The 24,011-nt window shown below is 50.6% G+C and overlaps 3 protein-coding genes across 9 annotated transcripts in view; 1 reads left to right on the top strand and 2 right to left on the bottom strand.

Annotated features, from left to right (window-relative positions):
* The window catches only part of ITGAE (integrin subunit alpha E), a 33,600-nt gene extending 20,359 nt beyond the window's left edge, over positions 1 to 13,241 (top strand). For 2 of the 6 annotated variants that reach the window (XM_030472607.1, XM_030472608.1), the window contains exons 22-36: positions 120 to 253; positions 368 to 516; positions 994 to 1,122; positions 2,345 to 2,412; positions 3,081 to 3,216; positions 3,470 to 3,571; positions 3,885 to 3,961; positions 4,828 to 4,905; positions 5,400 to 5,466; positions 5,554 to 5,661; positions 9,121 to 9,189; positions 9,293 to 9,394; positions 10,444 to 10,539; positions 11,153 to 11,263; positions 11,708 to 13,241. In XM_030472607.1, coding sequence (XP_030328467.1) covers positions 120 to 253; positions 368 to 516; positions 994 to 1,122; positions 2,345 to 2,412; positions 3,081 to 3,216; positions 3,470 to 3,571; positions 3,885 to 3,961; positions 4,828 to 4,905; positions 5,400 to 5,466; positions 5,554 to 5,661; positions 9,121 to 9,189; positions 9,293 to 9,394; positions 10,444 to 10,539; positions 11,153 to 11,263; positions 11,708 to 11,764 — 1,483 coding nt within the window. In that variant the 3' untranslated portion in view covers positions 11,765 to 13,241. Of the gene's footprint in view, positions 1 to 119; positions 254 to 367; positions 517 to 993; positions 1,123 to 2,344; positions 2,413 to 3,080; positions 3,217 to 3,469; positions 3,572 to 3,884; positions 3,962 to 4,746; positions 5,364 to 5,399; positions 5,467 to 5,553; positions 5,662 to 7,935; positions 8,016 to 9,120; positions 9,190 to 9,292; positions 9,395 to 10,443; positions 10,540 to 11,152; positions 11,264 to 11,707 lie in introns of those variants that run through there. The other 4 variants (XM_030472609.1, XM_030472610.1, XM_030472611.1 and 1 more) reach the window with 4 other exon arrangements.
* HASPIN (histone H3 associated protein kinase) lies at positions 4,801 to 8,974 on the bottom strand. Of its 2 annotated transcripts, XM_030472614.1 has the most exons (2): positions 8,688 to 8,974; positions 4,801 to 5,071 (listed from the first exon to the last, which is right to left on the bottom strand). In XM_030472614.1, exons 1-2 carry the CDS (start codon positions 8,911 to 8,913, stop codon positions 5,052 to 5,054), a joined length of 246 nt encoding a protein of 81 aa, XP_030328474.1. In that variant the 5' UTR covers positions 8,914 to 8,974; the 3' UTR covers positions 4,801 to 5,051. The 2 variants fall into 2 exon arrangements, with proteins under 2 accessions (XP_030328474.1, XP_030328473.1); XM_030472613.1 differs by having other exon boundaries at positions 4,801 to 8,974.
* A 1,276-nt stretch (positions 13,242 to 14,517) lies between the features above and the next one.
* Positions 14,518 to 16,408, bottom strand: LOC115602131. The gene is made up of 5 exons (XM_030472917.1): positions 16,151 to 16,408; positions 15,776 to 15,877; positions 15,380 to 15,482; positions 14,987 to 15,046; positions 14,518 to 14,717 (listed from the first exon to the last, which is right to left on the bottom strand). The coding sequence occupies exons 1-5, from the start codon at positions 16,406 to 16,408 to the stop codon at positions 14,584 to 14,586; spliced, it is 657 nt and encodes a 218-aa protein (XP_030328777.1). The 3' UTR covers positions 14,518 to 14,583.
* Positions 16,409 to 24,011: the final 7,603 nt, after the last annotated feature.

The following is a 24,011-nucleotide window of genomic DNA, read 5'->3' as shown; positions in this document are numbered from 1 at the left end:
TGGAAATACTGAGCAGTTCTTACTCTTGCTGCCAGGCTTGCTTCAAACATTTTTCCTGTAATGTTTCAGTTCAGAGATTTATATTTGATTCTGTTCCTTATGTGTTCTTCATTGACTAGCTCGAGACCAGTTGTCCACTTTCTCACCAGCATGAGATTCAACCCTGGCAGAATCCTCATTTTCCAAAATAACAGCATTGTTACAGCAAAACTGTGTTTCGATGCAATCTCAGCTTTACCAGTGTCCCAACAAGGTAATGAATGGGAATTGTGATCAGATTGAAATCTGCAGTCCTACAACTGTCCTTGGAAACTTGGCACCGAGGACAATTTCTGGTACATCTAACAGGATTTTGAAAATCTTTCAGAGTTTTCACAGTTATACATTCTCTACACGGTGGACTTAGATGTGAAAATGGCAAAGAGGAGAGTACAGTTTGAAGATCAGAACACCACAACAAGTGGGAAGCTGTTGGTCAGCGAGCACATGTGCACTGAACTGCAGCTTTACCCGCTGGTAGGTGCTGTTGGTCAGACTGCCCGCAGAAAAAAGGGTTGCGAGGATAGGATTTCATAACAGAATCTGTATGATGATAAGTCTTGAAATGTAAAAATACTACAGTGGGGTGGGTTTTTTCTCAGTGTTAGACTTGCTGAGCCTGTTTTACAGCTGAGGCAGGAGATGTAGAATTGTAGGAGAGGCATGGAGCTGTACAGGATTAAAGCAAACATAAGGAAACTTTTCCACAATGCGTAACTGAATCACTGAACACATTATCCAGGGGATGTCATGGGAGCCAAATGTCTAAAGTGATGCAAGAAAACATTTGACAGGCTTATGTTCCACTAATAGCCTTTAAACACAGTGGCCCAAAGAAAATGTTTGAGCTAGAAGGTCCCTCAATATGACAGAAGCTGGAACAGAGATGGCATGTGAACACTTCTGCATTTTAATACCCAGATATTTTTTTCAACTTCTTTTCTTTTTTTGTAGCCATGTGACTTTGACTGTTTTTCCAGTGTTTTTCTGAGAGTTAAACATGAGGTCTATAGCAAAAATGATCACATGGAGTTTGCTGTCCCTGTGCTGGATACATACCAGCCATCAGAAATGCATTTTCAGGTAAAAAACCAAAACAGTAGCAAAGAGCTTTCTCTCTTGCTTTACTTTTGACCACTTTTGACTTTCTCCTGTGCCTCTGTATGAAACGAGATTAGATGCTACTTGTGAAGAAGGCAGATGGTTTGTGTGTTTTGTGAAGTACTTCTCAGATATTGAGCTCTCCGTTGGAACTTATATTACGACTTGCTATTTGAATGGTGTATTTGGTAGCAACAACTATACAATTTCCTAATGTATAATTTTAAATTCGACATTCATTCTAAATTAATTTTCTAATTTTAAAACACATTCAAATTATATTTATAATTTTTAGTTTTAGTTATTTGTTTCCAATCAATATTTGGGAGGCTGCAAACTTCTAATAACCTTAAAGTTAAGTTTGATATCCTGTCTCCTCTCTTGCAGTTTAGTAGCCAGATTCCTACAAGCTAATCTAGCTCTTTTTCATAGTTTCTCTGAAATCCAAATCACAGCTTCTGAAAAAATTCCATAAAGCTCTGTAAAGGGACAGCTTTTTGCTACTTAATAGGAGTCTACCATCATTCGATATTTTATTAGCTGCCCATAAAGCAGAGAACAGAGATGTTAGGAAAACATTTAGCACTGAGCAATAATGAACACTAATTACTGTAGTTACAGTGCTCTTAGGGATTATGATGTTGATGGTACATTAATTTCCTAATAATTCATGAGATTCTGGCCTGTTGGTCAGCATTGCTTAGTACTTATGCACACAACATCTAATTATTAATTCTCGTTGAAATTCTCCAGAAATATCAGCCACAGACAGATTTTTCTTGGTGAATAAAACTATTGCTAAAGAAAGTAACCTCATCTCTACGGAATAATATGGCTGTAAGATGGCACAGCATATGAACATATTTGTTCAAGAAAAACATATAATCTCTGGAAAAGAAATTAATATTATTGCCCTGTAGCAATCCAGGGGTAAACAAGTGGCATTTCTTTAACAAGACCTTGACCCCAGTGAAGACTTTTCATGCTATTGCTGATAAACCTTCTCCTGGGAGTTGAATTACAAAACATCATCGATTTAGGACTGATTTAGCATGGAGGGTCTTTTATTTCCAACTTTTCCTTGATGGAGGTTGTGAGAATTTTGGTTTTCAGAGAATGTATGTGTGTATGTAGATATTCTGAATCTGCTACCTTAGAAAAATTAGGGCTGTTAAAATCTAACTTGCTCCATGTTTGCTTTCAGTTGCCTTACAAGGAGGATTGCAACAAGACCATCTGTGCTGCTCAGTTAACTTTGACAACTCAGATTCAGTGAGTCAGTTATTGCATTATCCATATCTTGCATTTATCATTCATATAGGATGGCATCTTTGTGCTTAAGATGTTTTCTTCAAATTCTCAGATAAGATTTGCTGTCCTTCTTTTTACATTGCTTTCCACTCAGTTCATCCTTTTCCTACTATCACACTCAGGCAGTGTTGTAACTTCATGCCTTCATGCGCATTGCTGGGCTGTTCTAGGAAATCCTAGAGGACAGACCAAGGTTTAAGCAACTCTGGTCATCCTAAAATCACAATTCTGGTTTTTAATTGTGAACATATGGCTTTGTTTTAGGCTAATGCACAGCATAGCACTACAACAAATAGCTCCTCAGTTCACACAGCCTTAGACAAAATGGTAGCTTCACTTCATTGTAAAAATTTACCCTGGAGATTCACTGAAAAGCCAGTCAAGCAGAACAATATTTGAAATCTCTCTTGATGTAAAACACATTATAAAATGTTACATAAAGTAACTGCCTTTGAAATTAAGAAGGAAACATTTTTCTACACACCCTGAAGAATAATGAATAACTAATTGGGCTATTGCATTATCCTGTGTGTGAAAGCATCTGGAGGGAGTAATTACCAGAACGTTCAGGCCTCTTATTAATAACCCTTAGAAATTACATGTCACCTCATTTTTCTGTCTGCTTCTAGAAAGGAATTAGTGGTGGGCTACACTAAAGAAGTGAGCATGAAGGTTTCACTAACGAACAGTGGAGATGACTCGTACATGACAACTATGGTCTTGAATTATCCCAAAGCCTTGCATTTTAAGAAGGTGACATTTGAGGTAAGATTATAGAACAACTCTTCAGCTAGCAGCAGACTGCTTAAAGAAAACCCAGCGTAGACTCCTGTTAATTTACTACCTAAATAAAACTTTACGTGAGTTCCAGGGAAGGAGCATTTATCTGATTTAATACTCCCAAGCTTTTATTGGGCTATTTGTACTTAATTCATTTTATGGGAGCAGACACAGACCGAGTTGAAATTCCCAGTCTGTTTTTACTCAACATTAAAGATCATTCCTGTTCTGTTGGCAGCCATCCTCTCCTGCTGTTCACTGTGGCCAACCAATACCATTAACTTCTGCAGTCTTATCCTGTAACTGCAGAATTGGGCATCCAGTATTCAAGAAGACAGCTGTAAGTAGAGATCATGATTTCATTATTTTAACTTTTTCCATACCTCTAAATGATACTTTGAGTAGCTGCTCTTGCATTCTCTATCTCTACAACTAGGCCAGATCTGCCATTCTTTCTAATTCAGCTTATGGTTGGTATGCATTTTCTGAAGGTAAGAGATAGCCTTCATATTCCTGCACTTTATTTAATGTCTAATTTCTCCAGAAGGAAACTATGAGCAGAAAATACATTAGCCCTCGTGTTTTAACCGGAGAGTTAAAGAGTATTTACAGGGTAACTGATATTTCATTGTCTTTCTCTTCCCTCAAAATAGGCAACTTTTTCAGTGATTTGGCAAGTAGAAGAAAGCATATTCCAAAATAAGTCTGCAATCACAGTTAGTATCACCAAGTGAGTATTGCTATTTTCACCACAAAATACATGATGAACTAGAAAGGGAGTATCAGAATTCCTACTCAGTGTCCATGCTGTTTATCAGTCACAAAACTACACTTTTCAATCTTCTAAGGCATTTGGATCTATGTGAAAAATCTTTCCTTCCCTTATGAAAATCTTAACTCTGCTCATACTTCCTTATTTCAGTGAAAGATGGAGCACCCTTTAAGGTCCTTATTTAAGTGCAGTGTGTATTTAAAAGCTTGTATGTTCTGAAATGGCAAAGTGGGTTCTGGCATCCTCCTTCCTTAGCAGAAAGAACAGATAATTAAAATATACAATCCAGCTGTGTTCCAAGAAAAACTTTCACTCCAATTGATGGGTATGAAAACATAGGTTTAGGGCATTTTTCTTGATTAGGGGCTATCTAATGGGTGGAAGTTACCATTCAGATTCCTTTCTTGTCACCTTCCTACCTTTAAAATGTATGGGGACTGACTGGTACACAGCATTTTTTTAAACAGAGAGCATCTTTAAAAAGGAAATGAGAACTCATCTCTGGCAGCTATACTTCCTCACAAGCACAGTTGAAACCAAAGGGTTCTATATTAATTTAATGTCCAGTTTTGTGAGGGGTAGAAGCTTTACATTTTCGTTAATGAAAGCACAGATGAGCATTGGTTTGTGGGGAAACATTTCAAGGCAATGACAGCTTTCAAAATCTGTAGTAATTATAGTAATAAAGGGCTATTCCAACACTCCTGTACCATGTCACCACTGTTTCCATCGCTCTTGTACAGCCAATATTAACAGTTCTCAAACCATAGAAATAAAGGACCAAGGCAGGCAGATAATGAAGTGGTTTCATCCCTTTTTTTAAGCATAAATGAAAATAGCACCATTCTGACTGAAGAACACATCCTTGACATCAGATATGCATTCACTGCAGTCCTTACGAGGTAAGTTTTAAGAAAATTTAGTTATATTTTATTACTTTAGTCAATTAAAGGCAAAAAGGATTGAGAGGATGCCTGGTATGTTTCCAATGCAATTTCCATCTTAATAATTTCAAGCACTGCAGATTGTCAAGTCACTTTCTGTGGTACTAGACAGCAAAAGTAGAGCCTGGAAGACAAAACAATAAAGCTCTATCATTTAGATAGGGGGGTGCCATCTAAAGGCACCCCCTGGACCCCTAGGCCAGGGGGTGCCTAGGGTGTCCAACTGCTTAGCTTGTAAAAAGTAGACTTCAAGATGAGTTCAGAGATGCATCTAATTGACAGACTGCATATATACACATATATACAGACAAACTGCATAGACAGCATTCCAGTTATAGCAAATCTGATGATGGTAGCTCTTAATTACACTTAATGCATCTGGGTCATTAGATGTACTAATTTTTAATACTCTAATTCACTTTCCACTCAGTTTGATTTATCGTTCTCTTTAGACCAGTTTCTTCAATGTACGTGAGTGTTAGCAAAGGACTACTTGAAAACAAAGAATTCAGATTTAATGTAAGTATAGCTTCAAATTCAGGTCATCTGATCCACCTACAATCAGGACTGAAGAACACTTATTACCTTTTGCATTTTCTTCTGTAGATAAATGGAGAAAATCACTTTAATGCTACCATTGAGTTACAGATTTGGGTTCCCATCAGCATACAAGGTCACAACATAATGACAGTCAAAAATGCGTCAGGAACACAGGTACTTTTCCTTATATTTTTCATAATCAAATATCTCTTCACTAGTCCTTAAAAGGGGGGGGGAAATACCCTCAGTGTTTTTAAAACCTACACTACAGAACCTTTACATATTTACATATTGTAGCGTCATTCCAGGTACAAACTTTGCCATACTGCTCAAAAGTTCAGTGTTAAAACTAAGTCAAAAGGTGGGGTTTTCCCTCTCTGTCCCCAACTGGCCTAACACTATTTACCTTTGTCCTCACTGCCCGGAATTGGGTTTGGTTTTTGGGTTTGGTTTTTGGGGTTTTTTTTGGTTTTTTTTTCTTTTTTCTTTAAAAAGAGAATTTGTAAGGAAGACAATAGAGTAAGGCAAGAACTTTAAAAAAATCTAAGACTGAAAAGGTAAGAAAATTTCTGTGGAGTTGAAACCATGAATTGAGCCTCAAGAAATCTTCCTTGTGATCTCAAACATCACTTCTCAAAAAAAGTACATATGGAAACATGTGAGACCAGAACACATTTTTGGGAGGTTTTAGACATTTTTTACAGCATTTTGTACATGTTGGTAACTGATCATAACACTTCTTCATCGTGCCCACATTCAAAAAGATCATACATAAAGACAGCAAAGGAGAAAGGCAGCATCAGCGACTTAGTTCTTGGAAACACTGTGCTCCCTTGCTCACTGGAAGAGGCTGCTGTTTTGTAAAACTTCATTGGCTGACTCAAAGTTCAGCACTTCCCTGTGGAACTTATTGAGCTGCTGCTTTATTTTCTTCAGGGCAGAAGTTTTTTCCTTTTTCTTGTAGCACACACCTTTCAAAAGTTTATCTGACAGGTAGTGCAGCCAGAGGACGTTGCTGTGTGGATGATAGTCAGCCCAGCTGTTGGAGTTCTCCACTTTCATTTGCCTGTAGATATCAAACTGGTAGTCCCCCGTGCCTTGAAACAGCTCTTCATCAGTGGAAAGGTCACAAAACACAGTTAACCCATCCTTCTCCAGCCGAGACAAGGTGTAATCGATGATGTTGACATGAATCCCTGCGGTGGGGATTGTGTGTGTTGCCCCATTCAACACATAACTAAGCTCCTTGGCATTAGTTTTCTTCACCAGCACGTTCCCCCAGTGCAAGTCCCTGTGCTCAAAGTACAGTTCCTGTTCTGCCACAGCCAGGGAAGCAGTGACCTGGTGCAAAATGCTTCTCGCTGTTGCCACTGAATTCAACCTGTTTCTCATATTCTCCAAGTCACTGCCCCCATATTCAAACTTCAGAACCATGAATAGCTGCTCATCCCCAAAAAGGTCTGGCCGATCATTTTCCGATCCCATTACTTCATGGTATTTGTCCCAAGCTTCCAGGAGATACTTAGGATAAGCCCCTTGAACACAGTGCACAGAGTACAAGCTGATGAACCCAACAGTTCTATTCACAGACTCTTCAGATAGAAGACTGAGTTCTTTTGATATTATTATCTCAGGCAGAATCTCTCCAAAGCTCTTTTGAGATTCTCCGTTTACTCTTTCAGTCCCCTCAATGGGAATTATTTTTAAGGCCACAGGTCCTCTCTCACTGCCAATCTGGAAGACCTCTCCAAACACCCCTTCTCCAATTTTCTTGCAATCTTTCATCTTATCTAGCGGAATGCATTCCTCAAAAGTAATAGGCCCTTCCTGCTGGCATTCCCCAAGCACCTTCTCTGCGTCTGTAAGCATTAGCTCCAGAACAGAAGAGGAGTTCATAGGAGCCAGCAGGGCCATGGAGGAAGCAGACCAAGTACAGTACTGAGCCTTACCAGCAGACAGCATTCCTGGGTGCTCTGAGAGCTGGGATTTCATGGAAGGGGTGCAAAGGATGCTGTTGCAGGAACTCTCATCCATGGTAACTTTCTTCTTCTTATGGAAGGAGAAAGATGCTTGAACCCTACCCCAGGAATGGGAGCTATTGAGGACTGAATAGTTGTTGACGCTTACATCTGCAGACATCTCCAGCACTCTCTTCTTCATTCCTTTTTGTCTCATCTGTGGTCTGGAAAGGGAGTTGTTAGGCTGCTGCTGTCTCTTGGTTTTGAGCCTTTTTGGAGCGAGCCTTTTTGGAGCAAGCCTTATTGGCATCCCCCAGCGGCTGGCACTGAAGCCACTGATGCAAGCTTTCCTACAGGTACTGGCCTCTCCAGATACAACTTTGGTGTTTTTATGTTTATTCTCTAAGGGTCCTTGAAGGCCCAAAGGAGAGGCTGGCTGCTGGCAGGCAAGTTGAGTATCTCCCTTTTTGTTGTGTTTCATGCTTGTCAGCCATGCTGACACTTCTTGAGGGTCCAGAACCACCACTGGCATAAGGTGGCAGTTCTCAGCTCTGCCTCTCTGACAACTCGAGGTTCCTTTTGTTGAATCTCTGCTTAGATCATCAGATGGCTCATTAGAAGTGGCATGATCATGTGGGGAAGAGTGCTGTCGGTGGCTGTTAATGGGAGACAGTGCTGCTGTGGCTTTCTGGGGGGACAAGGGAGATTGTTCCCGGCAGGGTTCCTGCGCCAACATCCTCAGAACCCTGCGGGACCTTTGCACCTCGGGGCCTGGCTCAGGGCTGCTGCCCGCGCGTTTTGAACGGGACCATCCAGCCGCCTCCTGCCTCCCGCTGTCAACCCCCGGCAACGGCGGCAGTTGCTCCGAGTCCCCATGGGACAGCTCCAGCGCGCTCGGGGCGCTGTCTGACGAGGCAGTGCGCTGCTTGCGCGGCGGGGAGCAGAGCTGCAGGCTGCCGCGCAGCCCCGAGCCGCCCTCCGCGGTGGTGCTCAGCTCGGCCGGCGGGGCCCGCCGGCGGCGGCGGGGCCGGTGGCGCGGCGGCGGCCACTGCGGGGTGCTGCACAGGAGGGGACGCCTCACCCCGCAGGGCGGCCCCTGGCGGCGGCGGGCGGCGCAGCGCGGGGCCGGGAGCGGTGATGGCGGAGAGGAGGCGAGGGCCAGCGGCCCCGGAGCCCAGTTCTCCTTGTTCGCGGCTCCGCCGCGGCGGGTCCGCAGGCGCCAGGGGAAGACGGGGCGCTTACCCGGCGGCTGCGGGCGGCGCTTGTCGGGCGGCGAGAAGTCGGGGTCGTCCGACTGGGCGGAGAAAGCGCTGGAGCCGGCTGAGGCGGCGCTGGAGCCGGCAGAGGTCGAGCTGAAGAACCGCTTACGGTCCTGAGGCGGCGAAATCCACCGGTCGGGCAGCGGCACCGGGCGGAGGCGGCCGCCGCGGCGCGAGTAGGTGCGGAGCAGGCGAAACTGCAGCGGCATAGCGGCGGCCGGGCCGGGCCCTGCCTCTCAGAGGCCGCGGCGCCCGCCCGCCTGCGGTTCAAATGAGGTATCGCGAGATCTGGGCGGGCGGGGCGAGAGGACGGGACGATCCCGCCCCGCCTCGAGGCGGGGGTGTTGCCCGCGCCAGGCCCCGCCCCCTGTGCAGTTTTGGCGCCGGTGTGCCGCTGTCATAGAGTGTTGTTGCAGGAGGCGACGGTGTGCGGGGTCAGCGGAGAGCCGGCACCGCGGGCGGACAACGGCGGCACGGAACCCCAGGTGAGCGCTGCTGGCACCGGCTCTGCTGTCCGGACAGAGCCACGCAGCTGCGCACCGGACCCCCCGTGACAGCTGGGGGCTGAGCCGCTCCGTTCTATTGCAGGGTATTCGGGATGTGCAGTATCAGAGCGTGCACTGCTCTCTCCAAAGTGATGGCGACAACATTACCGTGATAGCGGAACTGTCTTTAAGCAATGCACACCAGGTATATATGCAAAAGACTGCTTTGCTGTCTTTATTCATGGAATCAGGGAATGGTTTGCGTTGGAAGGGATCTTAAAGCTCCTCCAGTTGCAACCCCCTGCCACGGGCAGGGACACCTTCCACTAGAGCAGGTTGCTCCAAGCACCATCCAGCCTGGCCTTGAGCACTGCCAGGGATGGGGCAGCCACAGCTTCTCTGGGCACCCTGTGCCAGTGCCTCAGCACCCTCACAGGGAAGAACTTCTTCCTAATATCTAATCTAAGTCTTCTCTCTCTCAGTTCAAAGCCATTCCTTCTTGTCCTCTCCCTACATGCCCTTGTCAGAAGTCCCTCTCCAGGTTTCTTGTCAGCTTCTTTAGGTGCTGGGAGGCTGCTCTAAGGTCTGCCCAGACCTTTATTCACATAATTGTTTAGGTTGGAAAATACGTTTAAGGTCACCAAGTCCAACCATTAACCAAAGACTTTGCATCTCAACTCAGTACTGATGCAGGGCACATGATCAATAGCAAATTTCAAAAATTCACTTATGACTAAAATGGAATGGCAGTGAGCAGGGAGCGTGCTGCAAGCAGAGGTTTATTACTGAACCCTGAATCAATGAATAACAAATCAAATCCTTGGTAATGCCTTTACTGCTAAAACCTGTTATCTTTCAGAGGTCCAGGGCGAGGGTATCTTCTACACCACAGTGGTGTTGCTGTTTGCTGTGATGCTGTTTGCTGACCCTGCAGAGCAGGAGGGATGTTTTACTCATGGCAGTGTCTCCCAGGAGGCACTCAGAAGAAGAGCTGTGGTTCCTTTGCTCCCTTTGGAAATTGCTCCTTGTGAAATGACTCTCGCAGTGCTGCCAGCTTTCACGGCTCCAGAGCTCATCCTGAGGAGTTCATCGGCGAGTTGCACATAAGCTCATACACACAAGAGACAGCTTGGTGGCAGCACTGCACGGGGTGGTTCTTACAGTCTCAATAAGGGTTTACTGTTGCAACCCATATTTTTCAGAAAGGACCAAAAAGCAACTGATATTTTGTTCCCTTTATTTCTTTTTCCATAGTTCTTAGAAAGCGGAAGTGCTTTGCTGGTCCCTGGGAAAATCACCTTCAACAAAGAACTGTATCTGGGCCTGAAAGAAGAGAATCATAATGCTGAGGTATCAGAGCATCATGTAGGCAGCTTGGTCTTTGGAGCAAGAACAAGTGTGAAATAAAGATGTTTTTGCTGAATCTAGAGAACCAGTCCAGTTCCCAAAGTTAAATTTGGGACCTTTTGAAGCAAACATCTGTTCTGCCATGGAACTTAGTGAAATCAGGTTTTGACTATAGGATAAAAGCATAGGGAGAATATTTGCTAGTGCGTATCAGAAGTATTTTTAGGGCTCTGTGTTGAACTCTCTGTATCTGACACTAGTGGCTAACACAAAGGCCTCCTGCCCTCTCAGGGATTTCAACATCTATATTCCTTCTCTTCCCCTAGTGAAGACAGACTCTTCTTTAATCTGAAAGACTCTCACTGGTGGCTACTGTGATCACTGTAAACTTATAAAGAAGACTCAGTAAATTTAACTCCCTTGGCTAGGCTTGCAATGAAAAAAAGTTATTTCATATTGTATCGCAAACCACCTGTATAGATGGGGTGATGCTGCCTCTAGCATAGCTTAAAGGTGGAACACCAGCTCAAGCTGCATAGCTTTCTCAGTTAAAAGCTAACCAAGAAAAAATAACTGGGCATCAGCGTATGCTAAATTGGTCTCGATTCTGTTCCAGATTACTCTTATCTTCCTGAAAGACGAAGTGTTTGATCCCTTACCTACTATTGTAAGAAGCTGCTTTGGTGGACTTTTCTTGCTGGTGTTCATTATTCTGCTCCTCTGGAAGGTGGGTATCATTAATGTACACACAACAAAACAGAAAACTTTTTGTTAGATGTTTTAACTTTTTTTTAACTTTTTTTAAGACCTAAGTACGAAAGCGATATTTTCAACTGTGCGCTGAAGGACATCTGCCACTTATTGTTGTAAAACCTGTCTTGCATTTTGAGATGTTCTGAGCATTGCAGTAAAACTTCTCGAGTCCTGTTTTGAAATGCTCTGCAGAACACTTGCACCTTATGAAGGGTTTATTGGTGTTCTGAAGAGTTTTGAACAATGTAGGCTTCAGGCTTACAGCTCTGCCAGAAGACATACGTGGGCTGCATCCTGCATTCACTCATTTCACTTATTGCAAGCCTTGCAATTTTCATTTTACATTTTTTTAAGAAAAAGCAAAAATGAATTCATATACAAAGACTTACTAAGTTCTTTTATTTATTTATTTTCCCAGTGTGGCTTTTTCAAAAGAAAATATAAAGCTATGATGGAGCAAGAAGATACTTCCTGAAGACCGAGCTGGCCAAAGCAGAAAGCTCTGCATGCTTTCCCCAGCTTTTGGAAAAATAGAGAGTCTCTCTTTGGTAAAGTCAAAGCCCGGCTAATATGCAAAGCAATCCATATTCCCTGGTAGAGGTATGGTGCTCCAGATCTTAAGACTCTCCCAAATTGCTGTTCTCACCAGAGGGGCCCAGCTCTTTTGGGCATTTCAGTTATCAGCTTGCTTAATTTGAACTATTTATCGCAGAGGTATTGATAAACTAGATTCCCCATGAAAAATTTTGCTTTAATGTAGATATGCTAGGAAAAATTCATTTTGGAGCCTGTTAGATTTATGTACTGGATTGCAGTCTTAGTTGCTGTGATGCTGAGTGGTTCCTAACTTGATTTTGGTACTGACTAGCTTCATAAGATTGAAATAGAAATTGATGAGCAGAAGCTTTCCATGCTGCTATTGCTATTGAAAATGGAGACACAAGCATTTTGAACATACACGTATATATATGCACAATTTGTGCATTTTAATATGGTAAATAATACAGGATGTCCTTTGATGTCTGTGGTTCTTGGAATCAGAAGCGTGTATGTGGCAATCAGGGGGTTTTGTACCTCACAATCTTATTTCTAATTTCCCATTTCCAGTTGCTTTCAAATCCTCCTTTGGTCACAAATAAACCCTTGTATGATAGACATCCTTGCCAGTTCAGACAGATTGGCAGAAATCCTATATCAGATTTCTCCAAATTGGCATGATTTACCACACCTGCATCAAGGGTGGAGCTGAGCAGTGAGCTGCAGTGTTGCCACCCACTCTGCTGGATGTGTGACAGAAAATAGGGTGAATCATGAGTAATCTCATCGGCCGCAGATAATCAATGATTGCAATTTACTGAGTTTGGGGAAAGAAGGTGCCAAGCCAAACCCTGTGGCTGGCCTTTAGCTAGCACCAGGGGTTTTCTTTCCTTAGTAATGAAATGATCTCAGGCCCTCCTCCCCTGGTGTTTGCTGTTTCCAAAGAATGACAAGTACAGACACTTGGTACTATTCCTCTCTCTGTCTTTCCCTGTCCTGAATTGTGTAGTTGTGTTATTTCTGTCATGTTTGGCTAACCATCACCCCCACAAATCTAATGTGTGTTTATGCACAGCAGTAGATTAAACAAAGATTTTTCTTTTTATTCAGACCTTCAGTAGGCAAAACAGTTCCCATCTCCTTTGGCTTAACCAGTGTTGCCTGATGGGAAACTAAAGTTGCACGTACCAGGGATTGAGAAGATGAGACTTCCTAGGTGAGAGCTCAGAAAAGGTATTGGCTGAACCAAGGAACCACCTATGTCAGGTCTTTCGTCATAACAGCTCTATATTATTTGGAAAGAAATGTGCTTTCCCTGGTCTGAATGGCTTTACTGTCACCCCCCTTTGTGTAAATCCTCTTTTTTGTACTGTTTTTAACTGCATCTTGTTTGAAAATAAATTCTTGCAAGAGAAGCCTGACCATGTGTTGCACTTGCTGGCTGGAGGTGGTTTGAGGATTTTGCTGTACCCTTTCCCAGGCAGCATAGCAAGTCTCTGGCGCTGCTCTCCATCACTCAGTCCAGATGTTGGCAGAGCTGTTACAAAGCCGTTCTTCTTTATATGTCCTCCTGTGGAAGGCATGAAGTACACAGAAAGCAGAATATGCTGGGCTGGGAGAAGAGAATCCCTTTGAAGAGCTTCAGGCAAGACAGCTTCTCCTCTGCAGTAGTGACTGTGGTGGTGGCATTATAAGGAAGACACTTTTTCGAAGGTTCCTTTTTTATTCACTTGTCTGAGGGCATGCTGGCTGTTCTTGGGGGAGGGAAAGGTGTTGTTGCTTCTTCCACTGCTCTAGAGAGGTCTTGCACTGAGTGACACATGCTGTGGAGAGCTGACAGTGAAAGGTCTGCAGCATACTAGCAGTTGTGGTCTTGCTGCCCATCCTTCCTCCCAGACCACCTCCAGTTCACACTCAAGTCCTGCCTATGCTGAAACACCTGGAGATCTCTACAGTCAGATCGTACTTGTAAGTCTGGGCACAGAAAAGCTGTTTGTAGATCTTCCTTAAGGGAAGGAATGTTAATTGTAGAAGCTATGCTAAGAATAAGGAGTTGCAAGGTGAGTTTTCTCAAGGCTAAAGAAACCCAGTTCCTTCAGCCAAACTTGTTATTCTCCCTCTTTTCTTCCCCCCCCCCCCATTTTCTTCTCTGAACTAAGTTTCCCTCATTATTTTGATCCCATTTTTTGTCCCTTATGGCTTTCAAGAAGGTCAGCTCTTGCAGCAGGTAATGCTGTTTTCCCTTTTAGATGTTTTTTCTTAAATGCATTACAGTGGTCTGTGACTTGTAATTTCTGATGAGTGCCATCAGACCATCTAATTCTTTGCAAGTGCTATAGCAGGTGCCAAACACATGTGTAGTAATTGGATGGCACTTAAGAGTTTAGTCAAGACTGCCAAGACTCACAGTCATCCAAACCACAGCTGGGGATTTGTGATGTTTTACCATGGAAGCCTTGCTGTGGCTGCTCCTAAATTTATTTGCAATCTGCATTTTGAGCAACATCCCCTGTGCAAAAGCCTTGTCAACATTTGTGGCCTTGCTGTGTGGCCCTGACTTTTGTGCATTCTGGCAGTGGTACTCCCAGTGACCATGGCTGGGCAGGTGACGGGGGCTGGGGCACAACCGCTGCCTGGTGGCTCCTGACTGGCCTTTCCGCGCTGCATGTGAAAGACACCATGGCCTTGGAATTGTGGTGAGAGCTTTAATCAGAAAGATCCATTTTCTTAAGCAGGGCTTCACTGCTGCCTGGCTTTTCAGAGCGAGCAGCACAGCGCCCGCAGGATCCATCCCCGTCTTGGCGGCACCCACGCAGAGGTCAGGATGGTCATGGTCTGAGCTGCCAGGGATGAGACCTGGGTTTCGTCGTCTTTGCTTGCATAGTAGAGGGCTGCAACAGAAGGAAAGAGAGCAGAGCTGAAACCCACCAATCTGCAGAGACCCACAGGCATCCTTTCCAGACCATGCCAGCCCCAGCCATCCCTTTCCCTGGTCAGGAGGTGCAGGCGGGACAAATGGATCACCTGGAAGCTGCTGCTCAGGAATGCAACAAATGCCCCCGAGATGTTCCCTGGAGCAGGACAGGGCATGGCAGCACGCTGCCCAGGCTCTGTCCCCTGCCCCACCAGCCCCGGCACACACAGCACTGCCCCTACTCACCATCGTAGATCTCCTGCAGCACCTTCACGCTGCTGCCCTTCAGGTGCGGCGCGGCCAGCCCTGTGCAGAGAGCTCCGTCAGACCTGCTGCCGCCCAGCACGCTCCCGGCAGCATGGCCCCGGCCCTGTTGGTTTGGCTGCAGACCCCTCCTCCCCTCAGCAGGGTGACCCCAGGGAAGGACAGGACCCGAGGCGAGGTGGCACTGAGCAAGATGCCACCAAGTCCCACTGCGAGGGCAGGGGTAGGAGGGGGAAGCACAGAGCCCCTGGCTGCATAGACCCTGCACAGGGCAGTCGGGGCTCTGCCAGCCACAAGCCTGCTCCTCGCTGCCAGTGCAGCAGATGGGACTGGGACCAGGCTGCCAAAAGAGGGACCCCAGGGGCTGCGGCTCACCGATGAACCTCACGGCTGCCATTCGCACCGCGACCTGAGCATGCTGCAGGTATGGCAGGCTCTGATACACATATTCTTCAGCCCTGCTCCCGTCGTGCTCCAACTGGAGAGAGCACAAGGGCACAGGGCTGACACAGACCCTTCCCAGTCGCCCAGACCAGTCCCTCCTCCCAGCACACCCCCTCGCCCCCCTCCACCTTGCTCCTCAGGCTATTTGCATCTCCCAGCCAGGAGCCCTGTGGGGCTGAGGTTCAGATGCAGACACAGGCAGAGCGGGGTCTGGAGTTCCTGAGAGCCCCCTGTGCCACTGCCAGGGCCCAGATGGGTCTCCTGTAACATCCTGAGGGCTGGGAGGCGAGAGGAGCACCCCGTGTCCAGCCTGGGACTTGTCCTCACCAAGCACTCCCCAGGTCTCCATCTCTCCAGTGGCTGCACACGGTGACTGAGCCGTTTCCATTTGAGCAGCTTTGCAGCTACACACAGGGTTTCATAAGAGGCCTGCAGAGGGGGACAAGGATTGGGGAGATTGTGGACAGGGCTTGGGGCCCAAAGCCCTGGCCCCCAGCACCTGCAGGGACAGCTGGGAAGCCCCTGGGGACTCTGGTGTTCAGGCCTTGCTGGCCATGGGCTGCTGCTGAGCCCTGCTGGACCGTGTAGGGCAGGTGTGGGAAATGTCCGTGCCAGCTTCTCCGGCCCTCCCTCATGCTCAGGCCACCCCTGCGGGCTCAGCACACCCTTCCCCGCACCACTGCTCAGGTTTGGAATCTGTACCTTGGCCACGTTCTCGGTCTCGTCACCAAGTGTGTGCAACATGAGTGGAACCAGGCTCCTCCGCACCTTCTTCAGCATCTGCCGCTGGTCCTTCCAATCTGCCATCTGTATTATGTCTTTGAAGAGGCAGATGGAGAGCTCTCGCACCTGGCTGCACTCCTGGTAGGGAGGAGGACAGGAGGACTTCAGCAACAGCCGCTCCCTGAGCAAGGGTGTCAGCGTGGCTGAGGGGAGGGGGCTCAGGTCTCCCAGAGGCATCAGCCCTTCAGGAGAAGCTGTGCTGGGCTGCAGAGCCCAGAAGCCACCCCCACGAGAGCAGAGGCGTGTGAGGAGGGGCACAGCCCTGCCCAAGTGCTGCCACCGGCCTGTGCTGATGGGCAGTTGTCCTTGCAAAAAGGCCCATCAGTGGGGCTCAGGCTCCTACAGCAGCCTTACATCATCAAAGTGTTGCAGGCACTCCTCAGCCAGCTGCAGAGCAGTGGAGCTGGCCTTCTTCTTCAAATGACCCATCACGCTTCTGAAAATGAGCAGGGCCCTCATCCTGTCATCTGCATGGGCACTCTGCAGGGCCTCCATCAAGTCTGGCACCAGGACCAGTATTTTCCTTGCCTGTATGAAGCACAGAATTTCTTTTTTGTGAAGTGGTGAAAGACCACCCAGGCCAAAATGCTCTGGCCATTAAGCACCAGCCTCCCATCCGGCTGCCTCGGCGGTGGCACAGGAATCCCTGCAGCAGCCTCCTGGCAGGCCATGCCCATGGGTGCACTGATGGGATCGAGGCCTGTGAAGGGACGTCAAGGGCATTTGGAGCCATCACCCCAGCTCCCGACTCCCAGCCCAGGTCAAGCCACCGCGTTACCCATGTCCAGGCCCAGGCAGCCAACACGGCTTCACTTGGCTATGCCCTGCTCACCATGTCAGGTGACTGTGACAATGTGATGAGGCCTTGGAGCATCAGCAAGAACAGCCTTGGATGCATCGGGTGCTTCTGCCTTTTGTACACCCCAGCAAACATTTTGGTGTCACATTGCTGGAGACCAGCAGCTGAAACAAAGACGGCAGTGAGAGACCGGCCAAGCCTGCAGGGCTCCCCGCACTGTGCAGCTCCTGGGTCCCACTGGCAGCTCAGAGCAAGGGCACGGGGGACAGAGAACCCGTCCTGGGGGACACGTGCTGCACACCACACGCTTGCCTGTGCCGGCACCACGTGTGCAAGCAGAGCACTGCCTGGGCAGACAGGGGCTTTGTGCACCCACACCCAAGCAGCGTGGCAGGGCCCTGCGTGACTGGCGCAGGTTAACCTGGTGCTGGGCTGGCCCTAAGGGGCTGTGTCCCGGAGGAGGTGACTGTTTGGGGGCAGATGGCAGCAGAGAGGGCTGTGCCTGTCTCTCAAGGAAAACAGGCACAGCCCTGAGCATGAGCAAGGACTGGTCTGGTTACTCACAGACAAGACCTGGAGGCAGGCCTCCACTCTGTGGGAGTTGAGTGTCCGTCGCAGCTGCAGGTACTCGATGTTGCTGCTCAGCTCCCTCAAGACCTTATCCAAGATGAGGGGCTGGGACAGCAGCACTTCCCACATGGCCATAGCAACACTGCAGACACAGAGCATTCTCTCAGCAGGGCTGCCTCGGCCACCACACAGTGCCCGGGCCAGTCCTGCAGCAGCCAGGCTGTCCTGCTGCCCTGGCGCTTCCCGACCCCTCGCTTGGAGTGCCCGGATCCCAGCCTGGGCAGGCAGGAGGGGGCTGAGATAGTGTTCCCCGTGGGGCAGGGAGGAACCTCGTGGCGGGGCTCGGGTCTGGCTTGGCCAGCTTTGGCTACTGCAGGCCTGGCTGACCCAGCAGGGCTGGAGAGAGTGGTGGGGTGCAGGCCCTGCTTCTCAGGGATGTCCTGTAGTTTTCTGTGGGCCTCCAGGCCCCTCTCCCCGCATGGAACAAACCCACGAGGGCTGCAGGGGTCAGTACCTGTCCCATGCTGGAAAGAGATCCACAAGGCTCCGGATCACTTCCCCAGAGCACAGCTCTGCCATCTTTTGAAGCAGCAAGTCCAGGCTGTGCCGAGCTGATGCTGTGCTGATGTGCTCCATGTTGTTATAGATGCCAGCTCATGACAATTGGCACCTGGAGGGCAGGCGGGTGAGGGTAGTGCTGCCACCAGACTGCAGCCATTTCCTCAGCTGCTGCTGAAATGGCCGCCCTTCCCATCCTACTCTGCTGGCATGAAATGGCTTCAAGGTGCCTGAGGCACCTGGGTGAGGGAAGGCCTGATGTAGGGAGGAACAGCACCTGGAAGGGCTCAAGGGCAGGCCAGCCAAGGCTGCTTACCTCTGTCAGCCAGGAGGCAGGTTCTGTCATGGCCACATCCACAATGCCATCAACTCCTCCTTGTCGCATACGCATGAATCTCTCATGGCCTCGATGGCCTTGAGGAGGATGACCGTCTTATCAACAGGGTGGAGGTATTCCCCAAATGCCTGCGGGAGGAAGGAGGGCAGGGAAGACGTGTCACACCGAGTGCCCTGATAGCACTGCTCAGCTGAGCAGTGAGAGCAGCTCTGGCGAGAGTACCTGCAGGAAAGCTGGCAGCAGGGGCTGCAGTCACTGCAGGGTGGAGGATGAGAAGAGGGGGCCCCAGGGTGAGGGAGAAGGGGTGGGGCTGTGGGCACAGTGTGCTGGCCCTGCAGAGAACCAGGGCTTCCCAGTGGCCCCGAGGCCTGGAGCTGCTGCTGGGACACTGGAGTGCAGCCCCCTGGGGTCCCTGCTCCAAAACAGCAGCAACCCTCTGACCAGGGACAGTGAGACCATGCCAAGCCCGCTGGTTCTGGATCCCTTTGCTCACACCAGTCTTCTGCTGATGCTGCAGGACAAGAGGCCTCAGCAAGGGAGAAGCTCATTACCTTTGCAATGCTCCTGGTGCTGCACGAGAAAAGCCAAGAGGGGTTCTCAGCTTCCCTTTTCCCTCCACACTGGGGATGCTCTGGATTCATCCTCTGGTGATGTCATGCCTAAACAGGAGGAGATCACGGAAGAGTCATTAGGACACAGCACTGATTACCACCAATGACAGATTTGGCTATGGGGACCATGGAGGAGCTGCATTTTGAGAGGTCCTGAGAAGAGTGGGAAGGAGAACAGCAAAGAAGAGTGCCGGACTTGTGGTGAGCATTTGGCTTCTGCAGCAAAACGATAGCTGGGATGCAGTGGGAAGCAGCTGTGAGGGGCAAAAGAGATGAGGGAAGAGGGAGGCTTTCCTGGACAGCCTCCAGCAAGTACAAAAAGAAGCCACTGCAATACTCGGGGAAACAAGCGGGACTATGAGGAGATGTCTGTGTGTGAAGGGACGCAGCCCAACACAGCTTGTCCTTACATTTTTGCTGCTGGATGAATCTGGAGAGGTGATGAAGAGCATCCAAAGCCTCATGCTGGATCTCCCAGATCTTGCTAGTCCAGCAAACAATAAGATGTCCCAGCAGCTGTCCCAGGAAGCGGTCCATGGATATTGCCATGGTCGGAAGAGCTGTTGTCATCTCCAAGCAACCTCCAGACCTGGGCAAGGGAGGCAGGACGGGTAGAAGGGCTGAGGGCAGCAGCTGCAACAAAAGCCCTGAATCCCAAGAGTCTGCCGCAGGGAAGGAGCCTGGTGGGTCAAAGCTGTGGAGGGCCCTCCCAAAGCAGCGAAGCTGGGCAGCAGGGCATGGAGAGCTGCCATGCCTGGCCTCCCACCATGCTCCTTGGGCAGTGCTGTCCTGCACAGGAGTGGGGGCTGAGATGGCTCCAGCAGAAAGGGGCACTGGGGAGGGAAAACCATGGGAAAAAGAAAGAAGCCAGACTCCTCGCCCAGGGCAGAGCCGTGCTGAATGCCTCAGGCATCTCAAGCTGCAGGCTGCTGCCCATGGTGGCAGGGACTGGGAGACAGCCTGGCCGGAGGGTGCCTGCCTCCTTACCTGCACTGAGGAAAAGCTGGCCATCAAATCGACCAGCTCCCCAATCCTTGCCAGGGGCCCGTTCACACACAGCTGGGTGTTTAGTGTCGGTGAGGGCAGCAGCATCTGGAAGAAGAGAAAACGCTGCTGTGCCCGGGGAGCTGGTGCCAGCAGCAGCAGCAGCACTGCTCAAGTCCCCGGCTGGACTTGTGCAGTCCTGGTGGCCCCGCAGGGAGGCAGATGCCACCCCAGGGTAGTGTCTGATTCTTTCTGTGCCCTCTCGGGAGCACAGGTCTGTGTCCCCTCGCCATGAAGGCTGGGCTTTGGGCAGGAGCCTGCTGGGGCAGGGGGCGGGGGGGGCGGCAATGGGGGAATGGGGATATGGCCCCTTGGGGAAGCCAGGAGTGCAGAGCTTCAGGGCTAGGCTCCCTGTGCAGGACAGGCAGCTGCCAGTAGGTTCTGCCCTGGTCAGACCTGGGCAGAAACGCAGGAGGGACTGCAAGGCAGGGGAAGAAGGACAGCACCCACTGCCACTGCTGTGGTGCCTGAGGAGAGGGGTCAATGCCTCCCACTGCTTTGGTGCAGGCAAAATGCTGGGGATGGAGCTGGCCCAACAAGTGGCATGGGCCAAGGCTTTGCCGTGACAGGGGAGGAGGTGCAGAGGGGAAGTCACGTTAACTGCAGCCAGGGGATACGGGCTCCTGGAAGAGCACGGTGGGCCATGTCTGGGTCCCCCGAGGGAGCTGAGCACCCTCCCTGCGGATGTGCTGTGTGCATGGCGCCCAGGGGGGGACACCATCCATTCCAGAACGGACACTCCCATCCCTCCAGGGTGCGGAACAGCCCCTGCAAACCCTGCCTCTCTGCCAGTGCCGCACCTGCAAGATTCTCCGCAGGTCCCTTGGAGCCAGGGGAGCTGAGCACCAAGCTCTTCAGCAGGATGTCCATGGCATCCAGGGTCTGCAAGGAGGAAAAAGGTTATGTCAGTCTGTCTGCAGTCCCTCTTCCATGGGGACAGATCTAACTCCCCACGCAGGGGAGGACACCCCTGCCACCTCTGGTTGGCAAAGGGGGCCTTGGGGCAGACAAGCTGCAGTGGGCAGAGGAGCCAGTCCAGAGGCACTGGACATGGTGAGGCCAATGGGAAGGGGACAAAGGGACGAGAGCAGGGAAGCAAAGCCTGAGACCCTGCTGTTCCTTGCATCTCTGGTTGTGTCTCAGCACGTGGCAGCCAGGGAGCAAGCTCTGAGTGCTCCTGGCAGCACAACAGCACTTACCTTACAGTAGAGAAAACTGTCTAGGCCCTGCATTTCTGTTCTGGGGGGAAGCAAGAAGACACTCCTAAAGCAAGCCTCTAAAAGGCTTTTCTTCTTGCCCTCCAGTGCCATCTCCACTTTGCTGAAAAGAGAGAGAGGCGGAGCTGTCAGACACAGGCACTGGGAGCGCTGCCTCTGTGCCTTGGGCAGCTGGACACAGAGCTCTGGAACAGAGGTCCCCAAGACGGGATGGAGCCCTGGCATGTGGGGAGCCCTGCCAGGAGGGCACTCCTCCCTCCCTTACATGGCCCAGGCCAAAGGACAGTCCTGGCAGGCAAAGCCTCCATCTCCCCGTTCAGGAGCAGCTGAGATGTGGCAGGGACCTGCAGGACCCTGCTGCACTCCCCTGATGTCTCTCCACAAGCCACGAGCAAGGGCGAACAGCAGGCCCTGAGGGCACCACAGGGACTCTGCCTGGATGGGAGATGCCCATGGCCAGGCCAGGGCCATGGGCTGTAGCAGAGGTGTCCAGCCAAACCAGGGGCTGGGCACGTACCTCATATGGGCAAGGGCAAGCATGGCTTGCTGCCGCACTGCTGTGTGCAGGTTGTCCATGGGCTCCTCTTCCACCAGCGCCTGCAGACATCGACCGGGATGGGACCTGGTGGCCACCAGCACCCAGTGCCAGCAGACCCAGCACCAGGCGGCAGGGCTGGCAGAGACCTCTCTGCCCCCAGCCCAGCACTGGCCCTCAGCGTGGCCCTACTGCCAGGTTGCTCAGCAGCACCGCGTCCTCTCAGCCAACTCGGGCATTTGTCTGTGCACGCTGGTCCCTGCCCTCCCCCTGCACAGGCCATGTGTATCTCACAGTGTGCCGGCGCCTGGCGACTTGCCCCCTTCCCCAGCGCAGCTGGGTTTCCCTCACCTTGATGGTCTCTGCCACCTGAAATGGTGGTAGAACTCCTTCAGGTCCTGTGAGAGCCCTCCATCTCTGGCAGCTTTGCACAGGATGGAGATGGTCTGCAGGAACTGCATCTTCTGAGCCTCCTCCTGGGCATGCAGGGGGCACAGACATAAATGGGTAGCGTGAGAAGGGGGACATGCTGGCCAGCAAGACTGAGCACGGGGCTGCAGTGCTGTGCAGGAGATGGGGGGGAGCAGCTCTGCCCCGGCCAGCAAGCCCCTGGCAGCAGAGCCGTGGCCCCATCAGGAGATGGAGGCACTGATACCTGGAATATGGCTGCAGTTACCTTCACTGAGCTCTCTAGAAAGGTCTGAATGAACTGCATGGATGCAGTGTGTCCCTCCGCCATCCCTTGGGCAGACAAAGGTATAGGGGTGGGGGAATAAGGAAGGCTCAGAGAAATGTCTCGGCACTGTGGGCCTGCTGGGGGCAGTGGGAACAACGGTGGGCTGCGCTCAGGAGTCTGTGCCAGCCTTGCGCTCCGCGCTCTGTCCCGTCGCCGTCCTGCCCGGACACTGGCGTGAGGGATGTGACCCGGTTGACTTTAATACAGTGCCCTGGGTGTCAGCAAGGGGCACATCACAAAGCGCGCCTTCACAAAGGGCACCCTGGTGGGTCACAAAAGGCACGTTGGAAAGGGCACCATGGTAACCCACCACTCAGGACATGAGGGGCCACGGCGTCCTTGTGAGGGGCACGGGCCCATTCCCCCCGATCACTTGAGTCCCAAGCCCCATGTTTTGCTCATGTTATATGGAGGTCTTGTTATCGCAAGATAACCAGAATGTGTCATGATGTTCAGAGACGGACTAGTCACAGCCAGACTCAGAAAGGCCATGAGTAGAACTGCACGCTCACTGGAGATGGCATTAGATGACCGATGTTTTCTTGTCCAAGTCCTGTGTTTGAGAAGTCTAGGGGGTTAGGGAGGGTGGGATGCGGTAAGAACAGCACCTGGGCGGGCTCAAGGGCAGGGCAGCCACAGGCCACTTCACCGCTGAACCCCGCGAGCTGCAGCAGGCGGCAAAGAGGGGCAGGAGGCTCTTGGCCGAATGGCTGCACTGCAACTGGGAGCAGAGGCAGGCATGGCAGCTCCAGCGGCTGCGGGAGCTCAACCAGCGGCAGCGGCCGGAGCAGATCTGCCAGCTGCTGCGCTCCAAGGAGGCTGAGCAGTGCGAGCTGCAGGAGAAGCTACAGCAGCAGCATGCTGCCGCCGCCTGTCGGTCACGGAGCCTGCAGCAGCAGCTGGCCAAGGAGCTGGTGAGAGGAGCCTGGAGCAGTGGCGAGGGCCGTTGGTAGCTCCAGGAAGTCCTCAGCAAGCTGTGCTGGGAGAGCGGCGAGAGCAGTCGCCCGCAGCCGCCGCTCCCAATTGAGCTGCTGCTGCTGTAGAAGAGCCTCTTCCTAACGTGCATCTTGGAGCTGTTCAAGGGCGAGCCAGCCGGATGCCTGCGGAGAGGCCAACGCCAGGGCCTGGCACCATCTTGCAGCCCCCTCCTGAGCTGCGATCCCATCGAGCCCTACCATTTGTGGAGCCTCATGGCACCCAACTGCCGCAGCGGGGCAGCCCACGGGCACTTCTAAAGCCGCTGGCCCTAGGAAGCGAAGCAGCAGCACGGAAATCCCGCCCTAGACGCCGCAGCGCCACGCTGCGGGAATCCCGCCGCAAGGAAGGGGCGGCAGCGGGCGGGCCGCGGTGAGGGCGCCTCACGCGTGCGCAGT

This window comes from Strigops habroptila, assembly GCF_004027225.2.
Source record: "Strigops habroptila isolate Jane chromosome 13 unlocalized genomic scaffold, bStrHab1.2.pri S16, whole genome shotgun sequence".
In the NCBI taxonomy this organism is placed as follows: Eukaryota; Metazoa; Chordata; class Aves; order Psittaciformes; family Psittacidae; genus Strigops; species Strigops habroptila.
Note: the sequence above shows the minus strand (reverse complement) of the source record. Positions and strands in the feature narration are given on the sequence as shown.

Bases quoted from the DNA above. Each gene is read 5' to 3' on its own strand.
- HASPIN (XM_030472613.1), bottom strand. From the start codon at position 8,913: ATGCCGCTGCAGTTTCGCCTGCTCCGCACCTACTCGCGCCGCGGCGGC.
- LOC115602131 (XM_030472917.1), bottom strand. From the start codon at position 16,408: ATGCCTCTGGGAGACCTGAGCCCCCTCCCCTCAGCCACGCTGACACCC. The intron at 15,878-16,150 runs GTACAGATTCCA...CCCCCTCTGCAG, and splicing joins AGACCGAGAACGTGGCCAAG to GCCTCTTATGAAACCCTGTG. The intron at 15,047-15,379 runs GTGAGCCGCAGC...CTCTCTGCACAG, and splicing joins GGCAGCCGTGAGGTTCATCG to GGCTGGCCGCGCCGCACCTG.